This window comes from Amblyraja radiata, chromosome 4 (genome assembly GCF_010909765.2).
Source record: "Amblyraja radiata isolate CabotCenter1 chromosome 4, sAmbRad1.1.pri, whole genome shotgun sequence".
Lineage (NCBI taxonomy): Eukaryota > Metazoa > Chordata > Chondrichthyes > Rajiformes > Rajidae > Amblyraja > Amblyraja radiata.
In genome coordinates this window covers 22,652,995-22,670,304 of record NC_045959.1, presented here as the reverse complement: position 1 = coordinate 22,670,304, position 17,310 = coordinate 22,652,995, and the positions used below count along the sequence as shown (strand labels likewise).

General features: G+C 42.3%; 1 protein-coding gene across 1 annotated transcript in view; it reads left to right on the top strand.

Annotated features, from left to right (window-relative positions):
* znf236 (zinc finger protein 236) overlaps positions 1–17,310 on the top strand; it is a 140,328-nt gene that overhangs the window by 119,433 nt on the left and 3,585 nt on the right. The window contains 6 exon segments of the mRNA XM_033019066.1: positions 995–1,174; positions 6,438–6,602; positions 7,694–7,890; positions 11,657–11,791; positions 13,467–13,664; positions 16,083–16,212. Of these exon segments, the coding sequence (XP_032874957.1) occupies positions 995–1,174; positions 6,438–6,602; positions 7,694–7,890; positions 11,657–11,791; positions 13,467–13,664; positions 16,083–16,212 (1,005 nt within the window).

Here is a 17,310-nt window from a genome sequence, read left to right as displayed (position 1 = left end):
GCTGTGAAAACTGGATGAAGGAGATTCTTCCCAGAGGCCATTAGGACTGTAAACTCTTATCTCATTAGGGACTAACTTACTGTACCAAACGACTGTTGTGTTGTGTCTTTTTAAAATTGCTGTTTTTCTTTCTCTCACCAATATGTAATTACTGATTCTGTTCTATTCTGTTTTGTAGTTTTTTACACATTACGCTGGCATTGCCACTTTTCATTTCACTGCACATCTCGTATGCGTATGTGACAAATAAACTTGACTTGACTTGTATAGGAATAATCCGCTGAGTATACAAGAGTCACCATGTTTTGGAACCATTTTGCAAGATACAAGTCTGAAAGTTGTTACAAATGGAGAGTTCTCGACTTGGCCATAAAAGCCGGCCGTCCTGGCAGCTTTGCGGGGTCGGCCTGGCCAAGCAAAGTTGTTGATGTGCTCCACCGCTGGCCAGTCAAAATTGTCAGCAATGTCTCTTGTCTGTAGATTGATTTTGATTTTGCAAGACTTCAACATGTCCAGTATTCAGTGCTGCACACTCAGTGGAGCTTTCTGCATTTTGCACGGGAGTTTTAACTGAAGCCGAGGGAGAGAGGATACAAGATCCCCAGCTCTTTGTTTCAAGATGAGAGATAGAATTCTATCATTGTCCTATCCTACATAATATTAACCCCTCAATCAACTGTAAAACTAATTAACCAATTATTCGTCTCGTTGAGTGACCCCCTTTGCTAATTATTTGCTATAGTTGTCAACATTACATTTTTATGAAATCAATTTGTTCCTTTTGAAGAACATAAATATTATCTAGATATATAACCTGTTCATTTTGAATATTGAACCATTTTATCTGTTTGGGTAACATGAGTATCTTGTCCTCTAGACTATCTTTTAATCTTATAAAATGTAATAAAAGTTTAATCTTTTTAAAGAATATTTGGTACTAATCAGGGTCTAAAGTTCTGCACTCAGATTTGTTCTTTTTCTGTACATCTCTTAGGAGCACAGGATATCTCGCAGTCGTTGACATCCGCTGGTCTTGCTCCAAGTTCCAATGGAAAACATGAAATGGCACTGACGATTAATAACTCCAATCTCAGCCAGGTCCTGGCACAGGCTGCCAATGTCACATGTCCCAATGCGACAGGAGCACCACAGGAGATAACCCTCACAATATCAGGTTTGTATTAGCTCTGAAATAGCGTGTTACAAATTTAAATTGATAGGATTTCATTAATATTGCATTATATCTACATTACTTCACCAGTCATCATGTGCAATACCTCATACTCTCCTGTGATAGTGACTTGCGAGCATTACAGGAGAGAGAGACCAGATGAGGAATGTGGAGAAGGGAAGTGAGGGCACTGCTACTAGGAGGTTACCTAAAGTGTATTCATCAGGACAGTCCAGTTCACCAAATGGCTTTCTGCATTGTAGTTTTTATGGGGATGACCAGCAAACAAAATTTGCAAGTTAATGTTCAATCTGAAGTTTTTTGATAGGCTCATGCAGGGAATGGAGGGATATGGATCACATGCAGGCAGAGGAGATTAATTTACGGCATCATTTTCGGTACGGAGATTGTGGGCTACTGTCCTATCTTCTAATACTCAAGTACCGACTTATACCTAGAATTCACAAATTGGCCTGAATTGCAGTCATAGAGATAGAGAGGGCAAGTTCATAATCATAGCCCACTTAGTTTGTGCTGACCATCAAGCAATCTTTTTTACATTATTCCTACCCTAACCATTTAGACAATAGATGCAGGAGTAGGCCATTCAGCCCTTCGAGCCAGCACCGCCATTCAATGCGATCATGGCTGATCATCCCCAATCAGTACCCCGTTCCTGCCTTCTCCCCATATCCCCTGACTCCGCTATCTTTAAGAGCCTTATCTAGATCTCTCTTGAAAGTATCCAGAGACCCTCCACCGCCCTCCGAGGCAGAGAATTCCACACTCACAACTCTCTGTGTGAAAAACTTATTCTTAAACTGTGGCCCCTGGTTCTGGACTCCCCCAACATCGGGAACATTTTTCCTGCCTCTAGCGTGTCCAAACCCTTTATAATCCTATATGTTTCAATAAGATTCCCTCTCATCCTAAATTCCGGAGTATACAAGCCCAGCCACTCTATTCTCTCAGCATATGACAGTCCCGCCATCCCGGGGATTAACTTTGTAAGCCTACGCTGCACTCCCTCAATAGCAAGAATGTCCTTCCTCAAATTAGGGGAACCAAAAGTGCACACAGTACTCCAGGATTGGTCTCACTAGGGCCCTGTACAACTGCAGAAGGACCTCTTTGCTCCTATACTCAACTCCTCTTGTTATGAAGGCCAACATGACATTTGCTTTCTTCGCTGCCTGCTGTACCTGCATGCTTACATTCATTGGCTGATGAACAAGGACCCCCAGATCCCGTTGTACTTCCCCTTTTCCCAACTTGACACCATTTAGATAATAACTGCCTTCCTTTTTTTGCTACCAAAGTGGATAACCTCACGTTTATCCACATTAAACTGCATCTGCCATGCATCTGCCCGCTCATCCAACCTGTCCAAGTCACCCTGCATTCTCATAGCATCGTCCTCACAGTTCACACTGCCACCCAGCTTTGTGTCAACTGTAAATTTGCTAATGTTACTTTGAATCCCTTCATCAAAATCATTGATGTATATTGTAAATAGCTGCGGTCCCAGCACCGAGCCTTGCGGTACCCCATTAGTCACTGCCTGCCATTCTGAAAGGGCAACATCCTCATAAATCTTTTCCGCCTGCCATTCTGAATGGTTTTCCCACACCATTTCACCATCAGCTCATCCCATTTACCTACATGTTGCAAACAATTTACACCAGCCAATTAACATGGCAGTCCATATGTCATTGTCATCGGGGGAAGAAGCCAGAGCACCTAGAGGAAGACCTCATAGTCACAGGTATAACATGGGGTATACATTGGAACAGCTAGTCCAGAACTACCAAAGGCACATTTAAGTCAGTCATAGAGCATGGAAAAAAGCCCTTTGGCCCATCTTGCCCATGCTGTCCAATGTGCCCCATTCACACTAGTCCCACCTGCTCGCATTGGCCCATATCCCTCTAAACCTTGTGTTGGAAGGAACTGCAGATGTTAGTTTAAATCAAACCCTTTCCTATCCATGTACCTGTCCAAATGTCTTTTCAAAGGTTGTTGCAGTCTCTGCCTCAAATATCTCCTCTGGCAGCTCATTCCATATACCCACCACCCTCTAAAAAACATTGCCCTTGCGATTCCTATTAAAACTTTCCCCTATGTCCTCTGGTTCTTGATTTTCCCTACTCTGGGTAGAAGACTCTGTGCATCTACCCTATCTTTTCCCCTCATTATCTTATACACTTCTATATGCCACCTATATGACATTTTCTCCTAGGCTCCAAGGAATATAGTCCTAGCCTGCCCTACTTCTCTCTATAGCTCGCTACTTCTCTGTATATATCTCTCTGCTTCTCTCTATATAGAAGAAGAGACCCGACCCTAAACGTTGCCTAACCATAGATACAAAATGCTGGAGTAACTCAGCGGGTCAGGCAGCATCTCTGGAGAGAATGAATAGGTGATGTTTTGGGTCAAGACCCTTCTTCAGACCCTCCATAGATCCAACTTAACCTGCTGAGTTCTCCAGCACTTTATGTTTTGCTCTTAAAATAAATTTGTGGTCCGCTGAAGAAACAACACGATAGACCACTCTGGAAGAGCAGGTTTTGCTGTACACTTCATACAGTAGAGCACATCATAATACACCCTGAGTGAATTAATGGGGTTAGATTATTTTTTTAATCTGTTGCCTAGAATTAATCGATACCCACCCTATGCACCTTATATCAGCTTTATTGTATGAAACGTTCATAAATGTGGCGGCGCAGATGTCGTTTACAATTATCCATAGTGTTTATGGGTTTGTGTTTTCAATAGCTATTGTTTCCAACTCCGACCAGATCAGTTCAGTCACGTCAGTTCAGATTTACATATAAATAAAAGTATTCTCCAATACCGTGCTAAAATTGAAGGAAACTGAATAGATTCATAGCAAAGATAAAGTATCTCAGCGGATCAGACAGCGTCTCTGGAAAAAAGGATGTGGCGACAATTCAGGTTGAGATCTTCTCTCCAGAGATGCAATCTGTCCAGCTGAGTTACTCCAGATTTTGTGTGTCTATATTCAGTTTAAACCAGCATCTGCATTTCCTTCCTACACATAGATTCATAGCAACTTGTTTCAGCAACCTTTTCAGCACATTAAAGTTTGGCTTATAGTTTGTGTGGCACGGTGGTGTAACGGTAAAGTTGCTGTTACAGCACCAGAGACCTGGGTTCAATCCTGACTAGGGTTGCTGTTGCTGGAGTAACTCAGCGGGACAGGCAGCGACTCTGGAGAGAAGGAATGGGTGAATGAACTGAACTCTCATGGATGAGAGTACTTGTGATTGTCTGAAGAAGGTTCTTGACCCGAAACGTCACCCATTCCTTCTCTCCAGAGATGCTGCCTGTCCCGCTGAGTTACTCCAGCTTTTTGTGTTTACCTTCAATTTCAGAGTTAAATTTTAAAAAAACAGAGTGCTGGAGGAACTCAGCGGGCTAGGCGGCATCTGTGGAGGGAATGGATTAGGAGTTGTTTCGGGCCAGGGTTCTTCTTCAATAGGAAGGAACTGCAGATGCAGTTGTCTTTGCAAAACGCCAAATGATTCCGGTAATGCCGAGGTGAGGGAGAGAGAGATTGAAATTTTAAATACTAATACATTTAATCTGCTATTACTTTTAGAGCTACAGTATAACTTTTAATATCCTTGCATTTTTTAAGCAGCAAGATCTTAAGTCAATTTCACTGGGTTATTACTTTACCATTGGTGAATGGTATGTTAATGAAACCAGAAGTCGGGTTGAGCATTCCAAGATGGCGGCCGTTCCGTTCCGTACATTGGATTACGCATCCAATGCTCCTCAGTGCATTGGATTACACATGAGTGGAGAATCTTGCTCCACTCGATGATCTTTGGTGTAGACCCCATGGAGCACTGGTAGATTGATATGATTTTATGACATTAGGAATATTTGCCAAAAAACACGTGTATAATTTGGGAGCATAAATTGTGATAGAATAAATCAGCTGAGATTACCCAAGTCATTAAAAGTAAGTACTTTCAAAGTTGTTCCATTATTTATTATGTGCAATCTTAAGTTTTCTCATTCTTGATACAAACGCTTTGGATGTTTTTGGATAAAAGATATTAATTGCAATCAATCTGCGATTCACTTAGTCATGGAGAAAATGCCGCAAAAGCTCAAAATGAAATGTGACCCTTGGGTACGAGGTCTTTAAAACATTTATACTGTTTTTCTTCCACTGAAATTGCTTTGAGTGGTTTGTGGAGATAACTGTGGCTTATGCAGCAACACTTCCTCCACGATAATCATCAACACAGAGCACCTCAAGGCAGTGTGTAGAGCCCTGTGCTCAACTCACTCTATACTCACGACTATGTGGGTGGGCACAGTTCGAATTCCATTTTCAAATTTGCCAATGACACCACCGCTTTTGGACAAATTACAAATGGCGATGAGCCAAAGTATGTGAGGGAGATCGATCGAATCACCAAATGGTGCTAGAACAGCAACCTGCCTCTCAACATCAGTGAGACCTGGACTGATTGTAGACTTTGGATGGGGAAGGACGAGGATCCACAAGAGAGAGTCAAAAGCTTCAAATTCCTGGACGTGCATATCTCTGAAGACCTGTCCTGGACACAACATATTGACGCAATCACAAGGAAAGCCCATCAACACCTCTACTTCCTGAGGAGATTCTGCATGTCAATGTCTGTTGAACTGCTACAGGTGTAGAGTAGAGAGCATATTGACTGATTTCATTGCAGCCTTGTTTGGTAACTTGAACACCCAAGAACGAAGATTATTGCAAAAAGTGGTAAACACTGCCCAGTCCATGACAGGTATTGACCACCGCAGCATCTAAGGGATTACAAGAGTCGCAGCCCCAAAAAAACTGCCGGCATCATCAGAGACCCACACCATTTCACTCCATCGGAAAGAAGGTAAAGGAGCCTGAAAACGTAAAGTCCAGGTTCAGGAGCAGCTTCTTCCAAACAACCATCTAGCTATTAAACACTACAACCTCCAAATAAGTTGCAAACTGCATAGGCTTGTGGGGATTCATTTTGTCTTTGCACTAGTATTGTTTCTTTGTTTATATTTACCAAGGACTATGTTTACATATCTGTTGTGCTGCTGCAAGTAAGAATTTAATTGTTCTGTTTTGGGACATATGTCAATAAAACACTCTTGATTCTTGATTCAGGAAGGTTTAGGTAACAGCTGCTTTAAACAGAGACTTTAAATAAACGATTTAACATAAGTTCAAACTTTTTTTTCTCGTGCACCTCAGGTCAAGATATAATTCAGCAGCATAGCAACACTGATAGTTGTGAAATAAATGGAGGTATCCGACTGGGAACGTCAATAAACAACCAACCTAATGCTGCTACGTTGACCATCGGCAATGACCAGCTCCTTAGTCAGGCTGCCACTCTTAACGCAAGTAGCTTGCCAGGTGAGATAAGACGTTTGTTTATTTTATTGTTGTTTGTACTGAGGTACAGTGAAAATAATTGTTTTGCATGCTCTCCAATCAAATTGGATAATACTATACGTAAATACTATCAAGCCAAACTCCAGTACAACAGGTAGAGCAAAGACAAAGATAGGGTGCAGTATATGGTTCTCAGCACTGTAGCGCATCAGTCCCAGAGACAAAGTTCAATGTCCGCAATGGGATAGAAATAAATCGGATAGTACCCAGATTATGGAAGAACCGTTCAGAAACCTGATACAGAGGGGAAGAAGCTGTTCCTAAGTTTGGAGAAGTACAATTTCAAGCTTCTGTATCTTCTGTCTGAAGAGGGCAGACAGAGAAGAGGCAGGGTGTTTAAGCAATCCTTTTGCCACTGATGTGTGTTATATGATCCCTCCTTGACTGGTTTTAATATTTAAATGGATACATATTGTTATCAAAAAAAGAGACACCGTGATGAAGTAAATCTCTTCCTTTTTTGTAAACCAACATCTGCAAATGCTTGCTTCTCCACATGCTGTGAAACTGTAGTTTGCATTAGATATTTGACTTGTATCTGGGGGACACTTTCAGTCCTAAAACTCTTGTACTGCAGTTTATAAACTTGAACAATTTCAATTGCTGTAAATTCAATGTTCTGCTGCCAATGGAATTTTTATTTTGTTAGTCACCGAGTAATGAGTAATGACTCTTTTGACAGAACTATCAGAGATCTGTCCAAGATCTGCTGATTCATCTTCCACACCTTTTAATCCAAAATTGGATTACATTTACAAATTAGCAAGGAAAGCCTATGTCTTATTGCCATTTCTCAAAAACTTCAGCCAGTTTTTGGCCTCTTTTTATATGCAGATCCTCTGAGGAATCTGGTTAGCACTAACCGTGGGCAGCACCAACCTGTTGGATATATTTTGCCTGTCATTGTGCCTCTTAAATCTGATCTCCCCTTTGAAGGAAAATGTTTTTGACAAAGTACACAAGAAAATGAATGAAGTTATGTCACTTGCTATATTTACTTTGCATGACAAGCACTGAAACTGATCCAAAATTTGGTTTTGCATCCCTCACAGGACTGAGTTCAACTGCAAGTAGTTTGACCCCCTCTTCACTCTCCACGTCCCCCTCTCAAACCACTCTCTCTACCCAGAATCTCGCTATGTCTTCTGCTAACATGGGCAGGGAAGGCAATGTTACTCTTACGCTAACTGACACCCAGAGCATGTTGTCTGGTGGTTTAGACACAGTCACGCTCAACATAGCTGCTCAGGTAAGGCTGAAACAATAGGATATCTCTGTACAATAAGACATTCACAGCTATGCACTCTAATGTTTGCCATTGACATTTGGGGTCTGACTTATGAATACATTAGCATTTATGACAGGTTTTACTGGGCTGTGATCTGTATACTTTACTGCACAGCTTGTCCTATATGGAATATAACTATAATAAGGGCGGCACAGTGGTGCTGTTGGTAGAGCTGCTGCCTCACAGCACCAGGGTTTGATCCTGACCTCGGGAGCTATCTGTGGAGTTTGGACCTTCTCCCTAAAACATAAAACCAGTGTGAATGGATGATCATGGATTGGTGTGGGCCGAAGGGCTTATTTCCTTGCTGTATCTCCAAAACGAAAATAAAACTAAATGTAATATCAGGAAGGAGCAGCACAGAGTTGGATGATCAACTGAGTAATGGAGCTTTATAGTCAATAAAAGATCATTACTGGTTTTAGGCTCCCCATGTGTGGACTGATGACACCCTACAAAGTGTTTCCAGATTTTTGCAGTTTCCTTTGATGTTCCCAACATCCATATTAAGTGCCCTAAAATATATATAAACAGTGGTTTCATGTATTTGGTTCTGTGGATAAGATTTTGTGGCTTTCGTGCCTTCATTTAGCAGACGTGAGATGGAAGCAAAATTCCGTGGGGAATTAAATTTAAGGTGAGTGTTCTGCTGCCTCTCCTGATTGATGGAGTTGATGGCTTTAGTAAGGTTGAAAAAGGCCCTTTGCAATGGTTAGTGCTGCTTCCACTGTACCTCCAGATGGACAAAATCCACACTACGATTTGGGGAGCATCTTTCCTGCTGCTGGGAGAAGGGAGTAGATCCTAGCAATGACATTCTTTCTGACAGCAGGAAGTTACTTAAATTGAATTTGCCACCTTTTGTTGAAGATGGTAATGATTATGGCATCTCAATACAATACAATACAATACAATTTATTGTCATTTGAGCCTCAGTGAGGCTCAAATGAAATTCTGTTTCCACAGCCATACAAAGACAATTTCCTAGACATACACACAATTTAATTCACACAAACATCCATCACAGTGGACCCACTGTGGTGGAAGGCAAAGCCTTTTCTCTCCCCTGTTCTCCATGTCTCTCCCGATATCCAAGCCCCAGGCGGGCGATGCTAAGTCCCACGGCCATTTTAGGCCGTGCCGGGCGATTTACGGCCCCGCTCCCAGTCTAAAAGTCACAAAGTTGGAGCCCCCGGCGGGCGCTGGAATGTCCCACGGCAATGAAGCCGCGCCGGGCGATGTACATCCCCGCTCCAGGTCGTTCCAACCCCGCGACACGGGCTGGAGAAGTCGCGTTGCGGGAGCTCCGGGAAGCGGTCTCTCTCTCCCCCCGGACCCGCGAGCTCCCGATGTCCCAGTCCACCGGACCTGCGGCTGCGTTGCTGGAGCCCCCGAGCCCCAGGAGTCGAGTCGCAGCAGCGAGTCACCACCGCTCCCCACGCTCCGAGGCCGGCCAGCCCCACGATGGTGAGTAGTCCGCAGCACCGCAGTCTCCCGAGCCCCCGGGTCGTTCAGGTTGGAGGCCGCTCCACGGTGCTAGGCCCCAACGACAACGGAGACCCGACAGGGAAAAGGTCGGGTCTACCGGACAGGGGAGAGATTTTAAACGGTTTCCCCCTCCCCCCCGCCCCCCACATATACACATTTAAAACTAGTATTTAAAAAAACCCACCAACACTACATTTAACTAGACAAAAAATAAAAAAAGACAGACAGGCTGTAGGGGCCGCTGCAACGGGTGAGTCGCGCCGCCAACGTAAGGTCTAGACTCAAAGGTCTATTTTCATGTCCTCATAAAATGGGAAGCAAAGAAAACTACAGCTAACCACAAACTTGTCCCTGATGTGCAGCTCTGACCTCTCAATATAAAGGTTTCAGGCAATACTCTGGACCTCTTCTCATCTGGGAAATCACTGCTTTGTGAAAATGGATATCAATTATGAAACTTACCTCCAGTATGGTTGACTGTAAACCAGGATGGTTAATGATCAAGACTTTGAGCTTAGCACAAAAATTATGCAGCAGTGCAGTGATTCATAAGGTATCCAAGTCATAGACTATGGGAATGATCTCTGGAGAGATATCACTGGTGCTATCTCCACAAAGGCTTCCCACTTTACTGGCAGGATAAGCAAAGAAAAGTTTGCATCCGCTATAAGTCTAAACATTCCCAGCATTGAGGCCTAGTTACGTTCAGCAAGCTCCTTGTTTTGTGCCAAGATCATACTTATTGAAAAAGGCATTTTATTTATCACCAGATGATCCAAGGAAAATATTCAAGATAACTTTCAAAGCCTTTTTGGAAACTATGCGGTACTCCCACTCACTCCTGAGAATCCTTGGCCCGTGACTGTATAGTGGACAAGGACCATTCGGGATGATATAGGATCTTAAATCCATTTGCTTAAGCACACAAAAGGTTTGAGTAACCTGGACTCTCTACTCACCCATTCCATTGGGCACCTTCTGTCCCAATTGTAGGAGAGACTGCAAGCCTCCCATTAGCCTCAAAAGTTATCTCACAATATTAGAATGGGAACAAGCCACTTTTGATTTGGAGGGACTGCCTAAGAAGTGAGAACTGCAATGAAATCATTGCACAAATGCACTGGTTCCAAAGCATTTTACGGATCTGAAATTATCAAACAAAATTTGATTCTGAATGGCAAGGAGATGATATAAATCTTGGCATGGGGTAGGATTTCAGGAGAGTCATTGAAGAGAGGATTAACCAGAGAGATTGCTAAATTGCTCTCAGAAAAAGTGGCTGGTGGGAGAATGGTGCAATTAATGGTCATGTGTGAGAGAATAGATCACAGGGAAATGTTGGGGGGGAGGGGGGAAATGGAATTGATGATGTGAGAGCCAGAATTGTCTGAAGAGCCAAATGATCAGCTCCTCCTATGTCATTAGGAAATATGAAGCTTTGGACTAGGGCATCTGTATCAGGGATACCTAAAATTCAAAATTGGAGGAAGGTCAAGATCTTGGAGCGTTTAGTCTACAGACGGTTACATAGATTGGGTGGGTTGAAAGAGAACTTAACAGAAGAATGAGAATTTAAAAATTGAGTTGTGGCTTAATGTGTATTGAATGTGTTAATAAACTGACCTTGTGAAGCATAGACACATAGAAAATAGGTGCAGGAGTAGGCCATTCGGCCCTTCGAGCCTGCACCGCCATTCAATATGATCATGGCTGATCATCCAACTCAGTATCCTGTACCTGCCTTCTCTCCATACCCCCTGATCCCTTTAGCCACAAGGGCCACATCTAACTCCCTCTTAAATATAGCCAATGAACTGGCCTCAACTACCTTCTGTGGCAGAGAATTCCAGAGATTCACCACTCTCTGTGTGAAAAATATTTTCCTCATGTAAAGCATGTAAAAGAATAGAGATGAACTGTAGATAATTAACACTTTAAAAGCTAGGAAGTAAAAATATCTAATTTTACAAACATTGGGGATAATATAATGACACGATTGAGTAATATTAATTCATTGAATGCGACAACTCACCTGCAGAGAGATTTAGTTATCGGCATTTTAGATTATCTGTGAACTATCTTTAAAATAATTTATTTGTGATTCCTTAATCTTGCAACTTTATAAATGTAATTTGCCCACTGGATTAAATACACATTTTTAAGCTCTGGAGAAATATCTAATATTTTAATGTTTGCAATGATGTCTGATAACATTGTCCCCTTCCCTCTTGAGAAACAGGGGCAGCAATTTCCAACAGTGGTTCCTGATTCAGCTTTGCCAAGTCAAACAGCATCAGAACATCCACAAGTCCTGCTTGCGAGTCAGGATCCACAGGACTCAACTGATGCACAAGAGGAGGCTGCCTCATACCAGGTACACACAGTGACATTATCATACATCACAGTAATCATTCATTGAATCCAGTAGGTCTAAACGGGCCTCTGGAAAAACACTACCAGCACCTATCTTCTTCCCAAGCCTTGCAAGTTTTTCTTTTTCAAACATAGAAACGTAGAAAATAGGTGCAGGAGTAGGCCATTCGGCCCTTCGAGCCTGCACCGCCATTCAATATGATCATGGCTGATCATCCAACTCAGTATCCCATCCCTGCCTTCTCTCCATACCTTCTGATCCCTTTAGCCACAAGGGCCACATCTAACTCCCTCTTAAATATAGCCAATGAACTGGCCTCAACTACCTTCTGTGGCAGAGAATTCCACAGATTCACCACTCTCTGTGTAAAAAATGATTTTCTCATCTCGGTCCTAAAAGACTTCCCTCTTATCTTTAAACTGTGACCCCTTGTTCTGGACTTCCCCAACATCGGGAATAGTCTTCCTGCATCTAGCCTGTCCAACCCCTTAAGAATTTTGTAAGTTTCTATAAGATCTCCCCTCAATCTTGACACAGGAAACGTTTGGATTCCTTTCCACAAGTTGTAATTGAATCAGTCTCTGTCTTGCCGAACCAGCAGGTCCAGGAACAGCTTCTTCCCGGCGGCTGTCACTCTACTCAACAACGTACCTCGGTGACTGCCAATCACCCCCCCCCCCCCCCCCGGACACTTATTATTATTTATTCAAATCATTTGCTATGTCGCTCTTCCAGGGAGATGCTAAATGCATTTTGTTGTCTCTGTATTGTACACTGACAATTAAAATTGAATCTGAATCTAAATCTCTGTCACTCTTACAGGCACTGCACTTTATTATAACTTGCTGCTTGAAAATATTTCTTACCTTGCCTCTGGCTCCTTTGTGAATCACCTTAAATTTATTTCCACTGGCCACTGACCCTTCTGGCAATAGAAACAGTTATTCCTTTTTACTCTACTAAAATTATTGAAAATGTGAACCCTTCAATTAAAGTTCCTGTTGCCCTCACTGTTTCAGGAGGGATAATTCCAGCATGACTAGGAATCTTTCAATATCCCACAAGCATTTCAAACACCTCCCTCTGTAGTGTGAGAAAGAAACAGACATTTAGAAAGCAGGGGTTAGGACAAAGGTGAAAGGTGAAGCAATGCTATTTAGTAGTAGACCAAGGAAGAGCGGCCAGACTCTCCCCTCTGTTATTCAGCAATTCCTTCTGATACTGTCTGGGATATTCTCCTGTGTCAAATAATTGGAGTTATCAATACCTGTGTCAGCAGAGAAATGTGAAGGTGTAGAACCTGAACCTGTCATAGGCTTAAGGTGAGGGGGGAAATATTTAATAGGAACCTGAGGGGTAACTTTTTCACACAAAGGGTGGTGGGTGTATGGAACGAGCTGCAGGATGTGGTAATTGAGGCAGGTACCATTGCAACATTGAAACATTTGGACAGGTACATGGATAGGACAGGTTTAGCACAAAATGATCTAATCGCAGGCAGGTGGAACTAGCGTATATGGGACTTGCTGGTCACTATGGGCAAATTGGATCGAACAGCCTTTTCCATGCTATATGACTGTAGGACTAAATTACGTCATTTGTGTTTTGCTGTGACCCTTGTCAGAACAGTATTTTTCCATCAAAAACTGATTTTATTTGTGCCATTTTGGTATAGGTACCTGATACAGCGATAAGTCTTACGGAGGACAGTCAGACAGATGATGAAGGCCAGATAAATCACTGTCCCAATTGTAGCCAGGGCTTCTCATCTGGCTCCATGCTCCGTCGACATTGCCGAGAAGCTCACGGGGAGGAAAGAGTCCACGTATGCAATATCTGCAACAAAGCCTTTAAACGAGCCGCACATCTCAAGGTAGATTGATGAAATGATTGTTGACTATTAAGGTTGCTGCTCTTGTTTTATTGTCTTTGTTTGGGCATTGTCCCATGCTTGTGGTTGGATATCCTGAAAATTATAGCACTAGAATATCGACTTCATTTCCTTAAACAGTTATTCAATGATATTTTCACATTTCTTACGGCATAGAAGGAGGGCTTGCAACCCATCAAGTCTGTGGCAGCTCTCAGAGGATTCTGATTCCCCCACTTATTTCCCTATAACCTATTATCTCACCAGCTCAAGGATACCCCCCTGATTCTAATACCACCCCCAACACAAAAGGTAATTTACAGTGGCCAATTCATCTACTCAATTTGTACAAATCTTACTCTCAGTTTATCACCTCGCATTCCCATTAACTCACCCCAGATTCCACTACCTTCCTACATACTAGGGGCAATTTATAGCGGCCAAATTAAATGCCAACTCGCACCTCTTTGTGATATGGGAGGAAACGGGAGCACCCAGAGGAAACTCGCAGTCACAGAGAATGTGCAACTTCACACAGCAGCACCAGAGGTCAGGATTGAGCAAAGTTGCTGTGGGCATGAAGTGCTATTTGCTGCACCACTCTGCTGTCTGATATTTCAAGGCACCCTCTCATTGGTTTACCACAGAGATCGAAATATGTGGGTTTCTGCAAACTTAGATAATTTTCTCTGGTCCATTGGAAGGGTGACCCGAAAGAAGTTCATAAAATCGAGAGGCATAGTTAGGGTAGATACTCAGAATCTTTTTTTTTTTTTTAAAGGTTGGAAAAGTAAAATTGAAGAGGGCATAACTTTATGGTGAGAGTGGAAAAGAATAAAGGTGATTTACAATGCAAGTTTTTTTTAACTGGCTGACAGGCCTAAAAAGTGCTACTGGGTGATGGCAGAAGCAGATGCAATCTGTGATGTTTAAGAGGCATTTAGACAGACATATGAAACATGCAGGGAATTAAAAGGTATGGATTACGTGCTGACAGATGAGATTAGTTTAATTTGGCATTTGACATTTGTTTGAATTTGAGCAGATAGGATGTGTCTGTACACTTCAGAATTTATTACGCTACTACCATCAGCAGTTGGATCATCAATGAAGATATGTGAGCCGGTACCTTCAGCAGCCTAGGCCATAACACCCCCACCACCGTGTTTCACAGATGAGGTGATATGCTTTGGATCTTGGGCAGTTCCTTCTCTCCGCCATGCTTTGATCTTGCCATCAGTCTTCGTCTCATCTGTCCACGAGACCTTTTCCCAGAACTGTGGTTGCTCTTTTAAGTACTTCTTAGCAAACTGTCACCCGGCCATTCTATTTTTGCAGCTAACCAGTAGTTTGCATCTTGTAGTGTAGCCTCTGTATTTCTGTTCATGAAGTCTTCTGCGAACAGTGGACATTGACAAATCCACACCTGACTGCTGAAGAGTGTTCCTGATCTTTCGGGCAGGTGTTTGGGGATTTTTCTTTATTATAGAGAGAATTATAGAGAGCTGTGGAGGTCTTCCTTGGCCTGCAAGTCCCTTTGCGATTTTGACTTTCATTGGCACAACTTTGGACCTCATGTTGATAAACAGCAATAAAAATGTCCAAAGGTGATGGAAAGACTAGATGCTGAGAGCTCTCTAATACCTGCATTAAGGAGGCATTTAAATACCCCTGAGCAATTAGAAACACCTTTGAAGCCTCGTGTCCCAAACATTATGGTGCCCTGAAATAGGGGGTCTATGTATAAACACTGCTGTAATTTCTACATGGTTAAACCAACATGTATAAAAACACCCTTAAAAAAAAATCTGACAATTTAGCCACATGTGATTTATTCATGTGTGTATATATTTATATAATGGTATATGGACACACTGATCTGTTTTGTAGTAAATGCCTACTATGTTCTGTGTGCTGAAGCAAAGCAAGAATTTCATTGTGCTCTCAGGGACAATTGACAATAAATTCACTTGAACTTGAACTTGAATTTTTTTTTTCTATTACAAATCTCAAATTGCGGAGTACAGAGGCAAATAAATAAATGATGGGTCTTTGTCCCAAACATTATGGAGGGCATTGTAGATGTGGACCTGATAGTCAGATTGCACATGTATACTAAATGACTCTATGACTATGACAGAAGATTAAATGTAACTTTGCAGAAAGTTTCAAGATAAAAGGTTTACATGACAGTACATGAAGAAAATCTTTTCCCATTGGCAAGTGAGTCAATAATCAAAATTCAGGATTTAAGATTACTAACACAAGAATCAGAAAGGGGGTGAATAGAATAGTTTCCTTGGTGAGCTGCCAGTGAATGCTATTAAATATTAGTATTACAAATTACGAGTTCATGAAATGCATTTATTCATGTGAAATTTGGATGCACAAAAATACAAATGTATTTTCTTTTAATCATAGGACCATCTTCAAACGCACCAGCCGGGACCTTCTCCCAGCAGTCAGAAGCCTAAATTATATAAATGTGAATCATGTGACAAGGCCTTTGCCAAGCCAAGTCAACTGGAGAGGCACAATCGGATCCACACAGGTATTTGGATTAACATCTGTGGCTTTGAACAATGTACATGATGCGAAAATGGGAAATCTCTCTAAGACAATATCGAAAATTTTTATTTTTAAAATAAAATTGTTGAGAGAGATTTATTAGTGATATTGGTTATGAGTGGTTTTGATGGAAAGGAGGAGATATAACTGTTCTCACTGACTGGAGTTCTAATAACCAGATTTGAGCGAGAATGGAAGTGAGAGGGTTTTATTAATTGGCAGATTATCATAATAACCATCATCATACTTTATTAGCCAAGTGTGTTTTACAACATATGAGGAATTTGATTTGCCATATAGTCATACCAATAAAAAGCAACAAAACACACAAAATACATTTTAACACGAACATCCACCACAGTGAGTCCGCATTCCTCATTGTGATGGAAGGCAAAAATAAAGTTCAATCTCTTCCCTTCTTTGTCCTTCCGCGGTCGGGGGCCTCGAGCCTTCCCTTGTCGGGACGATTTTGGCTCCTGTAGCCGGCTGTCGGGCCCTCCGCATCGGGGCAATCAAGCTCCTACATCGAGGGGATCTAAGCTCCCCAGCGCTGGGTGATCGGACCCCGGGTCAGGGCTGGTCGAACCTTCTGTGACTTGGAGCTTCCGGACATCAGTCTCTAGCCGAGACTGCGAGCTCCTCGTTGGTAAAATCCGTAGGCCGTGGTTGGAGCATCGATCGCAGGCTCCGATGGTAAGTCCACGGCCCCGCAATGGGGCTCAAAGTCAGTCTCGAGCAAGGCCGCCAGCTCCATGATGTTAGGCCACAGAGCGAGGTAATAGATTGAAAAAAGTTGCCCCTGACCCCCTCCCCCAACTTCCACATTAAACAAACCAGAGAACATTAACACATACTTTTTAAAATACACTAAAAATTACAACAAAAAAAGAAAAGTCAGACAGACCATCGCTGACGAAGCCACTCAGTCTTATGCTTATGCCAGTGGCATTGGAAGCAGATTTGAGTAACAATTTTCAATGGGGAAGTGAATGTCAACTTTGCACATCTTAATTGCTTCATCTGAATTGCTATTTACGAGATGTAGGATTAAGGACAATTGGATCTGTCTAGACATTGTGTA